This window comes from Delphinus delphis, chromosome 11, assembly GCF_949987515.2.
Source record: "Delphinus delphis chromosome 11, mDelDel1.2, whole genome shotgun sequence".
In the NCBI taxonomy this organism is placed as follows: Eukaryota; Metazoa; Chordata; class Mammalia; order Artiodactyla; family Delphinidae; genus Delphinus; species Delphinus delphis.
Genome location: NC_082693.1, coordinates 90266849 through 90283594, shown reverse-complemented (window position 1 = coordinate 90283594; position 16746 = coordinate 90266849). Strand labels below are relative to the sequence as shown.

The window sequence follows — 16746 nt, the reverse complement described above, 5'->3', positions numbered from 1 at the left end:
TCGAACCTTCCTGGTCCCCGGCTGCCAAGGCCCACACTCTGGTTTTCCACCTACCTCTCCTCTCTCCCTCTGCCTTCCTCCACTCTGTCTTTTCCTAAACCCTGGTGTTCCTCTGGGTCCTCTTTTTACTGCCTGGTCTGTCTAGTCCACACTTTCCCAAGGCTGGCGTGACCCTCAGGTCCACCACTCAAGATCGGACTTCTCTCCTAAGATTCAGACCCTCCCCTCCAGGTTCCTGCTGGTCCCTTGCACTTGAAGTTCCTTCGGGTGCCTCAAACTCCCCACGACTCAAACTCAACCCATCCTATCCGTCCTGTGCCCACGCTCACGGCCTTCCAACCTGCACCCTGTCCTGATGGCGTCCCCACTTTGGAGACTGGTACCACTTACCATCCAGCTGCCCAAATGCCAATCCTGAGACCCGCCTTCGGCTCTCCACCCAATGCAACACCCCACAGCTGGCTCGGGAGCCCACGTCTTCAGTTCTACCACCGCGAATCCACCCTCTCTACACCATCCCCTCTCACGCCCCTCCAACACATTCCCTGAAGCCAGAGTGGGCTTCCAAACGTGTAGCTGATCAGCCCTCTCTCTTCATTCCTCCATTGGCTCCTGATATATCTATTGAAGACCTACTGTGTGCCAGGCACTGTGTTACTCTGGGAGGACCTGTGCGTTAGTCTTGTGCGGTTCCCACTCTAGCGGAAGAGACGTACAATAAACATACGCATTATAAAGAGTCAAGCGATGATCAATGTTATCAGGAAAGATGAAGCAGAAAAAGAGGGCGAACAGTGATGGATTAGGAGGGGATCTTAGGGCAGGAAGTCAGGAGAAGCTTCTCTGAGCAACGATAATGAATGAAGGGACCAAGTGAGCCAGTGGGGATTGTAGAGGAAGCACATTCCAGGTGGAGATAACTGCAAGTGCAAAGGTCCTGTGGCAGCCTGGTGGGCATGACACAGTCTTACCACAATACCATAGTCCCCGCAAGTAGGAACGTTCCTGTCCCACTGACCTCCTCTCCCCCAGCCTCCTCCCTGACCCACCTCCCAAGAACGGAGGAGAGAGAAACTGGAATTAGCTAAAAGGGAAGATGGAGAGTGAAAAAAGAGGAGGACATGCCAACCCTTCTCTTCCCCAAATTCTAGCTTTTTGCGCACAGCAGAACTCAGCTGGGGGAAGGACTTTCCTTTGAATGAAGACAGAAATGTCAGTCATCTCATGGCCAGAGATTTTTAACTGAGGCTATGTTGCCATCCGAGGTGCCTCTGGTATAGATGAGAAAAGTCATGGGACAGTCCCAGTTCTCGTGGAGGGATGGGGAAAGCAAAACCCAGAGCCACTTGGAAGAAACAGTGGGAGGTCAGAGCTGCCTTCTGATCGCGTCTACTGAGTGGAGCTTGTTGGAAGTCGGGTTGAATGCGAGTCCTGAGGTCCAGATCTGCTGCTTGAGGGTGGCTTCGTGGGGACAGTTAGCTGGCCAGCCAATCACTCCTCCTCTTCTTCCACGAGTCACCATTGGGTACGGGGCCACCTAGCAAGGAACTGTGTTTCCCAGCCCTTCTCATAGGTAGGTTTGGTCACATGACTGAGTCTTGCCAGTGGAAAGTGAGCGGAAGGGATGTGTCCAGGGCCCTGAAAACAGCACATGTGCAGTGTCTGCACTCTCTTCCCTTCACTTTCTGGCTGAACCTGAATGTGGCAGTGGCTTTGACCTTGCAGATGTGACATGGTCCTAGAGATAGAGGAGCCTGAGACCTGGATGCCTGAATGATCAGGTGGAACAGAGCCGTACTCTGGCCTCGCACACTCACCTTGGGCTTCTCCATGAGAGAGAAGTCAAGTTCTCCTCCGGCTACAGTGGCTGCACCCTTGGCAATGAGTGGCAGGGCATCTCACTCCCTGTGAATGACACCCGCCCAAGTTCTCTGAACCACGTTCAGACATCACACCCCAAACTGCTGGCTTCTCCCTCCAGAGAGAAGCTCCTAGCTGGCTCAGTTATGAAAGCTCTGGGGAGAAAACGCGCTTTGCAATCAGTGGTGAATTCTAGCTCAGCTCTGCCACTTACCAGCTGTACAATCTGGGGCATGTGCCTTTACCTCTCTGAGCCTCAGTTCCCTCATATGGGGATTCATAATCCTTCCTGATAGCTTTGCCTCCAGGATGCAACAAGAGGCTGCAGGAACAGGCCGAGCCCAGCAGAGCCCCAACTGGCCTCCCATCAGCCCCCACCAAGCCTGGATGCAGGCTGAAGTTTTTCTTTGGAATAAGTGACAGGTTCAGGGAGGCGGAACAGAACAAGTACTTAGAGTTCATAGCTCAGAATTCTCTGAAATCAGATTCCCAACGCTCCCTTCCTAGGCTGGGAATTAAGCTGGCTGTCCTGGGCTTATCTCTGAATGGTCTCCCCGTGAGGGGAATTTTCCTGCAACCTTATTCCACCCTCCGTACCAGGGCTATTTGTCAGGGGCGTCTTCCTCCTCTGCCCCAGATTTCTGCTTGTTAACCCCATTCCAGGGTGAATCTGTGGGGTGCAAGGAGTGGGGCTGGGGCTGGGGCTGGAGCAAACGTGTTCTGTTTAGTAACGATCAGAATGTTGTGGGTTATGTAGTAGGAATATTAATTCCTTTTCGCAGAGAACATAAGGCTGTAAGGGGCTGTTCGTGTGCTGTCTGGTCCAGCTGTCCTCCCCACCGCCCACTTAGAGATGAAGAAACTGAAGCCTGGGAGAAGACAGGACTTGTTCACAGTACCACACGGAGGGAGGGCATGGCAGAGGTGCCCCGGCTCCAATGCACCGCGGCAGGCTTGCATGGAAGGTGTGCCCAGCTACCCCTCCGTGTAGCCCTTCTTAGGGTGCAGTTCTGACCTGCAATGCAGAAGGGAATGTTCACCTCCACATCTCACATTTACAGAAACCAGGACTGGGAGAGCACCAGGGTGACTCGTCTCCCACTTTGACCTTCTCTGTCTGGCATGGGCAAAGGATGGGTGGGAAGCTGGGCTCCCAGCTAGGCAGAGGTCAGGAGCTCTCCCAGGCTCACCTGGTTTTCCTCCACCATAGCCGGGCTCACCCTGCTTTGTGAATGTCCGCACAGGGGTCTCTCCCTCTGGACCGTGAGCCCTTGGCAGGCGGAGACCTTGTCCGCCTTCTCTCTGAACCTCCCTGCTCAGTGGTATTTGCTGACTGCTCGAAAGCACAGACCTGTCTCCATCTCCCAGACGCAAAATCCTTTCCTCACTCACACGGAGCCCAGACGGCCTCTGGTTTCAAGTCCCCGATCTGCCCCTTCACCAGCTGTGCCTTCTTGGAGAAGAAATTGAGTTCTCTGAGCTTAATTCCCCACCACAAGAAGGGGTTAATACAAGGAGCATGTTTCTTACGGGGCTGGAAGAGGTGAAGATGGAGCGAGAGTAGCGGTGTCGGTCACGCAGCAGGTGTGTGGTTGATTCCCTTCCCTTCCCTCCGCCGAGGGAGAACCTCGGTCCAAGGCGCCATGTTTGGGGTTGCATGGGGACAAGACCTTCTCCCCCCACCTCCACCTGCCATTCCCCTCCCATGTCCTGTCTCATTTCACACAAGGGCACGCTGTGCTTGTCCAGTGTTTACCATCCAGAAAGTTGTAAGTTGTATCAACCATACATAGACATGGGCCGTGTCCTGATCTCAAGGGTTGACAGTCCGAGCGAGGAGGCTGCCCATTGCTGACATTCAGGGCGGGGTAACACTTTATGGTGAGGTGTTCAGCACCGTCCCTGGTCTCTACCCACCAGGTGCTAATAGCATGCCACCCCCCTCCCCAGTTTTGACAATCAAAACTGTTTCTAGCTATTGCCAAATGTTCTCTGGGTGGTTCTGGAAGCCACCCAGAACTTGGTCATATGGTGACCCCAAAGGGCTAATGGTCCACGGGGAGGCCGCTCCTGTCTGACCTGGCCACTCCTCCAGAGGGACATGAACAACTCAGCATACACCCCTCAGAGGGCCCAGGAGGGCCAGGGGTTTGATTCCCCCTTATTGTGGGGTTTTATTCCCCCCCCACCCCGCCCTCCACGTACTTAACCTCGAAGGCTGACTCAGTGCTGACACACAGGGAAAGGGTACCAGGCAGGTGCAATTTGGGGAGGGAAAGGTCAGCTTTGGTTGGAGGAAGAGCCACACCTCTCCTTGGAAATACAGAAAATACACACGGTCAAGGACACGGCTTAGAAACAAACCCACTTTAATTGAGAGTGTACACAGAGATAGGGGGAAGCAGAGGTGTGACTGAGACCAGGCCACACACCTGTCCTGGCCAAGGTACCCGGTCTGCTTAGAGGGTTCAAGCTGGGGCCAGGTGTGGGCACAGAAGCAGGGTCAGAGCGGCTGCCTTGAGCAGCAGGGGCCAGGGTGGGGTGGGGGGTGTGCAGAGCTGAGGCCAGGGCACGTTTATGTCTGTGTGTTCATGCGTACGTACATGTATATATGTGGGCACAATGTACACAGAATCTACAGGAGCCCTCAAAGGCGGATTTAGGGACAGGGTCAGGGAGACAACACCTCAAATCCCTGAAGGCCCCAGGAGCTGAGGGAGCCTCAAGAGAGGGGCACACCATGGTGCGTGCTGAATGCCAGAGCTAACCCTGCTTCTGCCACTCATAGGCTTGCTGTGTGACCTGGAGCAAGTTACTTACCCTCTCTGGGCCTCAGATTCACTAGATGATCACTGAGGTTCCTTGTGGCCCTGAACTTCAATAGTTTCAAGGAGGTTTAAAGTATAAAATGTATTTTTTAAGAGCCTTTGGTCCACGGGTTCAAATCTCACCACGCCTGGTACCCAGCACAACCCCATCACAGGCACCAGGAAAAGGCCCACTGGGAGCTCTTCCTACCTGCCTCTCCCGGGCTCAGCTCTGGCTCCCAGCTGCTCTTCCACGCCTGCCAACAGCTGCGTGTACAGAGACAGTAGGGCAGCAGGGGTGGGCAGCGGCCAGGCGGGGGATGGGAAAGTGGCCAGAGCCGGGGAGGCTTGGCCTCGGGGGCGTAAAGTGCATTGCTCACCCAGCATCCAGCAGGACCCAGCATCCAGCAGGCGCTCAATAAATGCTTGAGGAACCAGCACAGTAGAGGACAGCCCGGTCCCAGGGGGAGCTGCGTCCGGAACTAGCCGGGAGGCGGAGCTGGGGCGTGTCACTTTGCCCTGTGAGTCTCAGCCATCCCCCCTGGGAAATGGAGGCAAGAGGAGAAGCTGCCCCCGCAGGCCTGCCCCGCCTGTGTGAGTGTGAACGGTGGTGCTCAGTAGCGGGCAGCGTCCAGCTGCAGACAGGCCACAGAGACCCCATCTGGAATGGGGGACGAAGGCGTCCCCAGTGGAGGCAGTGGATCTGAACTGGTGGGGGGCCTTGCTAACGAGGGGTCACTAGGCTTTTACAGTACAGCGATTTCCATTCCTACTGGGAACACGACGTAACAGCTGCAACAACAAAGCACAACTAGCAGACGAGAGGAACCTGGGAGAAGAGGCTGAGGAAGGCGGTCCAAGAGATGGCCATGGGCCAGGCGACGTAGCCACGCCTCCTTCGAACACACAGACACCCCTGGCTCAATGTCGGGGGCAGCTGAGGGCCAAGTTGGGGGGCAGGGTATAGAACCAGCTGAGCCAGAGGGTAAGCGTTTCAGGATGGGGTGGGAGGAGATTCCCAGCTGTCTCCTAAACCAAGCTGGGTCTTCCACCAGGACAGCGGAGCCCTCTCCCAGCTGGCTCTGGGTATCATTTTCATCTGGGATGTTCCAGGAGTCTCCATCGGATGCAGGGGTCCTGGCCCCTCTGGCCCCTCAAGCAAGCTCTGACTTGGGTCCTGGCATAAGTTCAGATGTCACCCAACCTTGCCTCTTGTCCTGCAGGGATTCCCCTCCCAACCCACGGAGAAGCTGAAACCAAGAGCGAGTGGTGGAAGGGAGGAATCAGAGGGAAGTGGTTGAAGGCAGGAGACTGCACAGAGGCTGGAGGCTGGGGTCCTCCAGTCTGGCGCCAAAGGTCTTAGAACGTGACTGCTGTTGGGGTCTCATGGGGGGAGATGCGGGCAGCGGGCACCCGGGGCCACGCCCCCCACCACCGTAAGGCACCGCCCAAGCCCCACCCCAGCGTCCCTCCTGCTCACTGGATGGTGCATTTGTCCCGCTCGCGGGCCTGGCCCTCCCGGAGGACCTTGGCCTTGATGTATTTGAGGTCACTGTTGACGCTGGGGCGGCGGGCAAAGGGCGAGACCATGCCGTAGGCGTCCATGTCCTTGACTCGGCGCATGCAGAAGGGCCTGGGGTGGAAGGCGTCCCCGTACTGCACGGAGATCTTGCGGTGCAGGGCGGGGCTCATCTCGTGCGGCAGCTTGGCCATGCTGAAGAGCACGTAGAACATCTCGTCCACGTTGGTGTTCTTCTTGGCCGACACCTCGAAGTAGGCACAGTTCCCGTCGCCCGACACCAGCAGCTCGGCCTCGGTGGTGGGCACCTGGCGGCACAGCTCGCCGTGGTCGTTCTTGTTGCCGCAGATGACCATGGGCAGCTCTGCCACTTCCTTGGTCTTGTTCTTCAGGCAGGACTTGACCTCCAGGATCTGCTTCTGGAGGCGCTTGACCTCGTCAAAGGATTCCCGATTATCCAGACTGAACACCAGGATGAAAACGTCGCCTGTGGGGAGAGGAACCCCAGGCGGTGAGTTCACAGGCGCCTCCTGACCGCACCACACCCCCTCGCCCCTCCCTGCTCCCTGACTTGACCTTCACAGTGACTCTAGCCGGGAACTGCTATTATTCCCCCCATTTTCCAGAACAGAAGACTGAGGCCCAGAAGGTTAAATCCCTTGTCACAGAGCTAATACGTGGCACAGCCTGGTTCAAACACAATGAATCAGCCCTACATTTCCCGGCAGGGCTGGAGACAGGGTGAGTGATTTGTGAGTTTGTGTAGACTGTGTTAGAATAATAAGAAATACAGGGGCTTCCCTGGTGGCGCAGCGGTTGAGAGTCCGCCTGCCGATGCAGGGAACACGGGTTTGTGCCCCAGTCCAGGAAGATCCCACATGCCGCAGAGCGGCTGGGCCCGTGAGCCATGGCCGCTGAGCCTGCGCGTCCGGAGCCTGTGTTCCGCAATGGGAGAGGCCACAGTAGTGCGAGGCCCGCGTACCGCAAAAAAAAAACGAAATACAGTTTCCACAAGAGCAGGGGTCTTGCTGTTCAGCGCACATCCCCAGGGCCTGGAAGAGCCCCCGATGCATAGTTGGAACGCAGAGTGTTGGCATCAGGCAGGCCTCGGTTCACCTCTTGCCCCCTCCACCCACTGGCCACACGGCCTTCAGCGGGTCATACCACCTCTCTAAACCTCAGTTTCCCCATCTGTCCCATGCAGGATGCTTTTGAAGGTTCGATGAGATAATGAATGGAGAGTGACACGTGCTCAGTGATCTCGGGTCTCAAAAGACCCGAGAACAAGCACCTGCGAGAGTCGCATGGGTTCCCCCTTGACTCCTCACGGAACATCTGTGAGGGAGATTTCATTACTTTCATGTGATAGGTGAGCCAACTGGGGCTCAGAAAGGGTGAACAACCAGCCCAAGATCACACAGCTCAGGTGTGGCCAGGCCGAGATGTGCACCCGATTCTGTCCTCACCTGGCTGGTCCTGGCGCACACAGGTGTCCTCTGATTCTTGAATAAATCATGGATGAACAAGTGAACACTAGCCTCCCAGGCCCACGCTACCCCTGCTACAACTCGCTGCATCCCTCAGCGCAGGTCTTTGAAACAGGGATGATGGGGAGGTGGCAAGGGAGGCGGGGAGGCTGAGAGAGGGCTGGTACCTCCACCCCAATTTCCACATCTCACTACAGTGATCACAGTCTCACACTCAAAGTACCTTTTGCACTTTGACTTAAACTCTTGAGAACCTGTGGGGAGATGTTAAGAGCCCTGTTTTATAAGAAACCGAGGCTCAAAGGTGCCCGGGACTGGCCCAAGTTCTCGAGAGGAGAATCAAGTGATACCAGCTTCTGGGAGCACTGCTGCCTCCTTCCTCTGGACCCCTGGGGCACGCCATTTGTCCCCCTCAGAATAGCACACGCCACGTTCAGGACCAATGATGCTCTCTGGAGCAGAGGGAGATGTCGTCACGGCGCACAGTGGGTGTTCATAAAGCTGGTTGTGTGGACGGGGTGGGACGGGATGGAGGACGGTGTGGGACGGGATGGAGGACGGTGTGGGCAGTTTAGAAAGGCACTTGCAAGGCAGCGCTGGCCTGGCAACCGTTTAGGCTGCCAAACCCATCCCATTAAGGCAAATCCCGGGCCCCTGAGGGCTCTGCAGCCTTGACATATCCAGGTGAAAGGCTGTGATGCCAAGCTTCAGAGACGCCTGGCTGGCAGCTGGAAGGAGAGCTGGCGGCAGAATTAATGGCTTTCAGGGGCTTCCCTGGTGGCGCAGTGGTTGAGAGTCTGCCTGCCAATACAGGGGACACGGGTTCGAGCCCTGGTCTGGGAGGATCCCACATGCCGCGGAGCAACTGGGCCCGTGAGCCACAACTACTGAGCCTGCGCGTCTGGAGCCTGTGCTCTGCAACAAGAGAGGCCACGATAGTGAGAGGCCCGCGCACCGCAATGAGGAGTGGCCCCTGCTCGCCGCAACTGGAGAAAGCCCTCGCACCGAAACGAAGACCCAACACAGTCAAAAATAAATAAATTTAAAAAAAAAAAAAAAAAGAATTAATGGCTTTCAAAATTTGCTGTGTACCAGCACCAGGTTGGAAAATGAGGCACGGGCTGGTGAGTGAAAAAAGCAGGCAGCAGGCAGATGTGCTTGGAATATGTACACGTAAAAATGAGACGAAAATACTCTCCGTTATGGGGACACAAATGTGAATGTCAAAGTGTTCGTGGGGGGCCTGGAAGACTGATGGGGTGGCTACCTCGGGGGAGGGGGCAGGAGTCTGCGGTTGGGGGCATGGGGCAAGGGGGCTTTTTAGCCTTATCTGTATGTTTAGAGGAGGGTGTATTTGTGTGTTATTTGTGTAATCAAAAATTAACTTTGGAAATACGCATGTGGTCCCTCTCCACATCTACTCTCTCCCTCCGTTAGCCTTATTTCTGTGGGTGGGCACCCAGTCCCCTCCCCATGGCCAGGAGAGCAGACATCCTTGCAATCTCCATCGAGTCCTGGAAATGCCCCCCACGCAATTTCCTGCAGTTCTCGCAGCCACCCTGGGAGGAAGCAGGTTATGTCCATTGTGCAGCTGGGAAGACTGAGATCCAGACTTACGGTCACACATCTAAGCCGTCAAGTGGTAGAGCCAGGACTGGAACCCAGGTCAGCCCAGGCTCCTTCTGCCCACACACTCCCTCTCCAAAATGTGGGGTGGGACAGTCTGAGTGTGATCTGGGTCAGATGGTCAGTGAGGACAGCCGGAAGAGGAAGCTGTCTATCCAGGGCACTCAGGGAGGAGTCTTGACCGGGCCGTGGGGAGAGGGGTGGGCATGGCTAGGGTCTCTTGGTGTAGAAGTATCTTGATTTGCGGGGTTGTTTTAGTGATGGCTGGGGGGTTACTTGCTCATTCCTTCCCTTCATCGCCGCCCAGCAATGGCAGGTGCAGGGTTTAGGAAATGGGCCTGCACAGCCCATGGCAGGCATACTGCAAATGTAGGTTTAAGACCCATAATTCTTGAGCACTTACCTTCCAATCACCAAGCACTTTTCCTATATTAACTCATTTAAATTCTCACAAAGACCTTTGGAATGGGTGCTCATGTGGTGCCAACTTACAGATGAGAAAACTGAGGCACAAAGAGATAAAATCACTCGCTCAGAGGGACAAAACCAGGAAGCAGTGGAACCAGGACTCGGACCCAGGCAGACCAGTTTCTGGACCTGTCCTCAGCTACCACACAAAACTGCTTGAGTGATGAAAATCATGGCCCAGTCTCCCATCTCTACCTGGCCCCTTAGTCCCCCACAATCTCCTCCCTCCCCACCACCCCCAGCTGGGCCAAGAGGCTACAGGATAGCCCAGTGGTAAAGCATGAGAGCCAGACTGTCATTTACCAGCTGTGCTATCACCTGGAGTAACTCAACCTCTCTGGGCCTCAGTTTCTCCACTTGTAAAATGGAGGCAAATACCTGTCTCCTAGGTTAGTTGTGAGGATTAAAGAAATACATGCCAAGCTCTAGAAACAGGCCCAGGCACACAGCTCTTGTTAAGTGTTACCTATTGCCATGGCCGTGACTGTGATTATTACCGAGTTCCCAGCATCCGCAGGTCCCCACCAGCCCCTCTGGCTGATCACTGCCTGGGCCCGGCCCCTGCCTCTCTGAGAGGTGGAAAAGCCCTGCAGTGTTCATAGATCAGAGCCCGACAGACTGACCCCGGGCGCTGGAGCTCTGCTGGGTCACCCCCACAGAAGGAAGGCAGCAGCCCCTCTGTTCCCCGGGGAGGTAAAGCCCCAATGCAGAGTCTAACAGTTCCTGATCTGGAAGGCAGCGCCAGCAGTCATGAGCAATCGATCCAGAGTCAGACAGAATGGAACTGGGGACCTGGCTCCATCCTTTGCTCGGGAAGCAGCAACACCTCTGTGACCCCCACAGTGCTAAGGGGGCTCGTCGTGAGCTTCATCTCAGATAGGCAAGTGCCTTGCAAACTGTAAAGTACCGAGCACACACGCTCACATACTCAAGCACCTGTGCCCACCCCTGGCACCCACCTGTGAGGATGGAGAGCCTGCGCATGGCAGGGAAGGGGTGGTTGCCAGACGTGTCCAGGATGTCCAGCTGGTACATGTCGCCGCGAATGTTGTAGACCTTCCGGTGGAAGTCCTCGATGGTGGGCGTGTACTGGTCCTCGAAGCGGCCGTTGAGGAAACGAGAGACGATGGAGCTCTTGCCCACCCGCGAGGCGCCCAGCACCACCATGCGGTACGAGTTCTTGGCGGGCACACTGAGTGTGCAGTTCCCGCTGGACAAGGTCTTCATCATGGCTCGGGGCTGTGGCAGAGAGCCGGGAGTCGGCATCAGGAGGCCCGAGGCCCGGCCTCGCAGCCCTTCCTGGAAGCCTTGGCCTTTCCTGCCGGCCACCTGTCTGGTCTCAGTTTTCTGTCTGTACAATGGGAACACTGGACTGGGGTCTTTCTAAAGGCCTTGGAGTTCTGCCTGCTCATCCGTCTCGTTTCTTTCTTTCCTCCTTCATTCATCCACCCATTCACTCATTCACTCACCCTTGCGTTCATTCACCCCTTATTTATTTGTTTGTTTGTTTGTTTATTTATGCAGCACGGGACTGCTGGGGCTTGACTCCTCGCTGTACCACTAACTTGCTACTGCTCTTGGGTAAGGAGCTTAACTTCCCCGGGAGTCACTTTTCTCATCAGAACTTTCTACAGGAGCCTCTTGGGCTTGTGGGAGAAGCCGAAATGGATCCAAGCTCCAAACCCCAATTAAAGATAAGTAACGTCCAGGGGCTCCATCAGGCCCACCCAAAGGCCATTCACAGTCCAGCCACCCTCGCTTCCTATCTCAGCAGCTACCAGCGTCCCCCCCGGAACCCCTGGTGAGCTTGAGCTCTGCTGGTACCTGCCTCCAGCCCTCAGCCCCTCCCCAAGAGCACCCTCTTCCCTTCAGCAGAGTCTGGCTCAAATGCCACCTCCTCTCTGAAGGCTCCTCTGCCTCCTGCCAAACCCAGCAGGAAGCCACCCACCCACCTAGAGAAGATGAGCTACCAATGGGTGCAGGCCTGCTGCAATACAGATCTCCTCTGCCCTCAGCAGGCTGCCTCACAGCGTGGTGCAGGTGGGGCGCTGCACAAGGCCCCCGGCTGGGTGCGAAAGGGGGAGGCCGTCTTATTTGGAGTTCATCTGCTCAGAGAAGGCACCTTTTCGCAATCTGCACAAAGGGCTGTGGTGCTAACTGTGACGGGTCCCCACCCCGTGATGCCCCAGGTCAGTAGCCTGGAGAGCCTCATTCATTCACCCCCTGGCCCTCTCCAACATCGTAAATGTCTACATCTGCCATGACGCCAAGAGACTTCAGGTGGAGACACCTCTTGTGTGTGTTCTCTGGCACACGACCTGTTCAGGGAGTTCTCCTTGCCTGACTGAGAACCGCCGTGCAGTAAAGCGGCTCTCAAAAAGACCTTTATAAAAGCTCTGGTGGGTAGCATTTGTCAATTTCCATGAATCCTCCCACCATGGCCGATGCCAAGCTACCAAGATGATCTCAATGAATGAACTGCACAGGGCCGCACACGATAAGCCGGCTCAGCCCGCCGCTGACCCAGGCCTGGAGCCATGACAACGATCACCAGTAACCAAGCCCTGCAGTGTGCCAAGCACTGTGCTAAGTATAGAACGATAATAACAGCGGACGTTTATTTTGCAGTTAATCTATGCAGAGCGGTCCAAGTGCTGAACGTGTACTAACCTGCTTCATCCCTCAGGAACCCCAGAAGGTAGATGGTTACCCCAATTTACAGATGAGGAAACTGAAACACAGAGAAGTTTAGTACCTTGCTCATGGTTACCCAGCCGGTAACCAGCCAAGGAGGGATTCGACCCCAGGCGGTCTACCCCCTGCCATGGAGTGTCCTCACCACCTCACTGTGAAGTAGGGATTCCCGTCCCTGTTTCACAGATAAGGACCTGATGCTTAGAAGTCTACACGACTGGCCCATTTAGTTAATAAGGAAGCCAGGATGGGGACTCAAAGCCTACGACCTCTACATCTCCCGTGCAATTCATGCCTGACGCCGACTTCAAATTCATCCCACAGGATTTCAGTGCCATGTACACAGCAGGTGCTCAGTAAATGATCTGTGAATGAATGAAGCAAATGGCTCTACCTTTGGAGCTCATTCAAAGCCTCCTTCTGGGGCCTTTGCCCTCCACCCGCACCCTGTATAGCTGGCCCGGGGGCTGCACTGAGGAGGGTCTCAGTGCCCTGAGCACATCCCTGGGTGGGCAGCAGGGGAGAGAGGGCTGCAAGCCAACAGCACTGAATTTTTTCAGTCTCCTCCTGGGCTGGGAGAGCCAGGCTGCGTGCACCTTCAACGGACGTGGGCTGCTGGGGAAAGAGGTCCCACACCAGGACAGCCCTCTCCGCAAGTCCCTCTGCGGGGAGCTTGGATCTGCTGGTGGTCACCTCTGTCTACACAGAGAGGGAAGGAGGCCAGTAGCCCCCAGGGACAGTGTATCCCCTGCCCCAACCTCTAGCCCAGAGCTCCTGGTATAGACGTGCTAACGTCGGCGACTGAATGGGCCTGAGGAAGTCAAAGAGAGGAGGCGTGGGGTCAGGAGAGGGCAAAGAAGGAGGAAAAAAAAATAATAATCTGTGGCTTTCCTCTCTGAGAGAAGACCGCGAGTCTTCACATGGCCCCAGCCACGTGGGGCTGTGTGAAACACCCAGACACCTGGCCGTCAGGTGACAGCACCTCCCACCCCCGCATCTTCCTTCCCTTCTCCTCCCCCAGAGGAGGTACTATGGGCAGCGCTGTAGGCACAGCTTCTCTCCTCCACCGCTGCCTGCTCCCTTCTCTCCATCCTCAGCCAGGCTGACCCTATGGTGAGGAGTTCAAAGGGCCCTTTGAGAATGTAGATTCCCGCCCCCCGGAGGCCCAGAGAGTGGTTGGTGGGGGCGACTAGCAGCACAGGTACCCAAATGCAAGTTCTGTGACTCATCCCAGGGAGGCAGAAGGGCCTGGAGCAGAGATGGCGGGGCCATGCTGGAAGAATGGTCAGCACAGTTGGGCAGGCCTCCATCATGCTGGGTGCTTTGCGTGCCTTATTTCAATGACTACACAACACTCCGATGGAGAGGGGACCACCATCAACCCACTGGACCAATGAGGACACTGAAGGTCGCAGAGGCTGAGTCACTTGCCCCAGTTCACACAGATGACTGTCCAGGCCAGGATTAGAATCAGGCTGTTGGCTCCAAAACTGGGGCTCTTACCTCTATAAAAACCCACCCCCCGGACAAAATCAATCTTTTTCAAAACAAAGTCTGACTCACTGAAGCCTCAGCTGGGGTCAGGCGGGGGGAATGACCCCAGAAGCCTATTCTAATTCCCTCTCTCTCTTGCTGCAGATAGCTGGGGTCAGGCACCCTGCCCAGGACTCCCCCAAACCTTGTCCAGCCAGCTCCCAGCAAATGCATCTGTGCGTTCACCCCATTCTTCTTCCTCAAGCCCTTCTCCCAGGGCCTGTCTGGAAGATGGAGGGGTCACAGGGGCAGGAACAGCAGTATAAGAGTCTGGCTGCACCCTCCTCCTTGTGGTACCCTGAGCCCTCCCTGCCCCCCTGGCACACACCCCAAGCCTCCTCCGTTAGCACGCATCCCAGCCTCTCTGGACACACATGCATTCACTGGCCTCCATGCCCACACTGAGGGGAGTCCTGGGGGCTTTGCAAAGCCAATCTCACCATCCTTGACACAGCTCAGGGTGGTAGAAAGCAGGCAGACCAGCTCTGCCTCTCACCAGCCCAGCCACCCTGGGCAAATGACTGGGCCTAGCGGGGCTGGTCATCTCTCAAATGGTAGAAACAAACCCACAGTGGCCCTCAGAGCTCAGTGAGAAGCCAAGAGGCCCACACAGCTCCTAGCACCCAGCAAGCAGGCGCCTTTCTTTGTGGTACTTCCTCTTGGCAGTCAAGGGGCTGCCTGGAGCAGTCAGGTGGGGAGCGACTGCAGGCAGATGCCTTGAGGGACCCCGTCTTGTCTCTCTGATGCCAGGGGAAGCCTGAATACGGGCTTCTGCGCTGGCTGCCCCTTCCCAGCCCAGCCTCCCACCTCCCATGAGGTCCTGGACAACACCCTTCATCATCCTCCCAGGGTCAGGGGTAAGGGGAGGAGAGAGCGCCCCGCAGAGGTACCTGGGAGCCTTCTGGCCAGCTGATCACAGGAAACCCTTCTTGGCAAGCGGATCGCCCAGGAAACTCACTCCTTGCACCAACTCCCCCCAAAGCTCATGGAACTCTGAACAGGGAAGGCGTTCCTTAATCTTCCCTCCTCAGAGGAGGTCCTCACCAAGGCCGCCACCAACTGGCCCCATCCCAGCCCCACCCTCAGCCAGGTTTGCAGGCTGCAGCTGGCTTAGGAAGGGGAGGGGCTGTGTTTGGGGTAGGGAAGTGCCTCTTCCTCTCTGAGCCTCTGTTTCCTTAGATTGAGACCGGCTGTTACTCCAGATCTCTTAAATGGAAGGCTTCTAGCACCGAATCTGGCACATAGGAGAAACGCAGGAAGTCTTTCTTTCCTGGAATAAGCACCCAGCCTGGCACATAGTAGGTGCTCAACTAATTTCATTTTCTCTAGATAAGTGAAGTTGCCGTATGATCATAATAGGCGCTCCATCAGTTTAACTTTCCCTAGTCCTGTAAAGCTTCACCTAGCCTTCCGCTGACAAGCTTCAAACCTTTCTTCCCGGCTTCCCCGCTTCCCCAGTTCTGTTGCGGTGTCTCCCTCCTACCTGGGAATGGCGGGCCGGGCCTCTGGCGCGGCTCGGAGGGATGCCTGCAAGCGCCTGGAGGTGCGGGGAACCGCCTTGCTCTCCGGCCGCCGAGCCTTCCAGAGTCTTTGGCGGCTCCCGGGTCACTCCGCCGGGCTCCTCCTCTGCGCGGCTCGGGGCGCCAGGCTGGGCGCGGCCGGGCGAGGGGACACGGGGAGCCGGTGCCCCATGAGTGGGTTCCGAGGGTTCGGCGGGGCCCGGGCGCTGGGCGGGCTCCGGCTCGCTGCCGCCGGCCCTGCCCTGCCCGGCCCCGGGGGACTCCTGCTGAGCCAGGTGCCCGGAGGCGTGGGGACGTCCGACCCCGGGGTCCCTGCCTGGGGCTCCGGGTTTGGGGGAGAGGGCAAAAAGAGCAACTCCGGGTCCTTAGAGACTCCTGGAGGGTCCTTTGGAGGTGACTGTAGGTGCGTGCGTATGTGCGTGTCCCGGGTGGGAGAACCTATCCGACCGCCTATGCCACCTGCTCCGCCCGCCCCAAAGGGGATCGCTCGGGTAGGGGGGTGCCTGCCCGGCTTGGCCGCGGCCTCCTCCTCTGCCCGCAGCTGTGCAGCTCCCCCGGCGCCGAGGGACGGCTCCTTTCTCCCTGCAAGGCGACGCCAGCAGCTGAAGGAGGAGCTGGGCGCTCGGCTCCGCGCGTGTGTGGGAGGGGGCCTTAAACGCCGCCCTAAGGTTTCGCAGCTCCAAGTTAGCCTTACACAGGCTCCTCCTACCACTTCACCCCCTCTGGCCCCCAGAGGAGGTGAACTTTCTGCGGGGCCCTGGCTCTTCCCTCCTTCCCTCTCCTGGAGGCGAACGCCCCTCTTCCTCCCGCAGGGCAAGGTCAGTGGTCCCTCCGAAAAGTGATCGGAGACCAGGCTCCTGACGGCGGTCCCAGCGGCAGAAGCCCAGCTCAGGCCTGGGCGCCCTTCGCCGCCCCTGCGAGCGGTTCTCCGTGGACCCGTCGCGCGGCTCGCACTCGCCCCCTCCGCAGCCTGCAAGCAGCCTGTCCCGCCACCCGGCGCCCGCCTCTGCCTCCCCTAGCCCGCTCACCCGCCTTCGCCCAGCGCCCCGCCCCCGGTACTGCGCTCGGCCAATGACGACGGGCCCCGCTGCCTGGCCCCGCCCCATAGCCCCGCCCGCGGCCGCCTTGGCACCTCAGTCTGCCGCTCCGCGTGCCCGGGCTCGTGGGGCCAGGGCTCTGGTGGGGGCGGCCGGGGGCGCGGGGAGCGCGCGGGGAGCGGAAGGCGGCGCGGG

The 16746-nt window shown here is 57.3% G+C and overlaps 1 protein-coding gene across 2 annotated transcripts; it reads right to left on the bottom strand.

The window, feature by feature from the left end:
- Positions 1-4213: 4213 nt before the first annotated feature.
- Positions 4214-16290, bottom strand: RASD2 (RASD family member 2). Of its 2 annotated transcripts, XM_060023916.2 has the most exons (3): positions 15478-16290; positions 10727-11006; positions 4214-6673 (listed from the first exon to the last, which is right to left on the bottom strand). In XM_060023916.2, exons 2-3 carry the CDS (start codon positions 10995-10997, stop codon positions 6144-6146), a joined length of 801 nt encoding a protein of 266 aa, XP_059879899.1. In that variant the 5' UTR covers positions 10998-11006; positions 15478-16290; the 3' UTR covers positions 4214-6143. The 2 variants fall into 2 exon arrangements, with proteins under 2 accessions (XP_059879899.1, XP_059879898.1); XM_060023915.1 differs by lacking the exon at positions 15478-16290 and having other exon boundaries at positions 10727-11033.
- Positions 16291-16746: the final 456 nt, after the last annotated feature.

What these genes read in the sequence shown, in the direction of transcription:
- RASD2 (XM_060023915.1), bottom strand. Translation starts at nt 11,033, where the DNA reads ATGCCGACTCCCGGCTCTCTGCCACAGCCCCGAGCCATGATGAAGACC. An exon ending in CAGGCTCTCCATCCTCACAG is followed by an intron (nt 6,674 to 10,726) that starts GTGGGTGCCAGG and finishes CTCTCCCCACAG; the next exon opens with GCGACGTTTTCATCCTGGTG.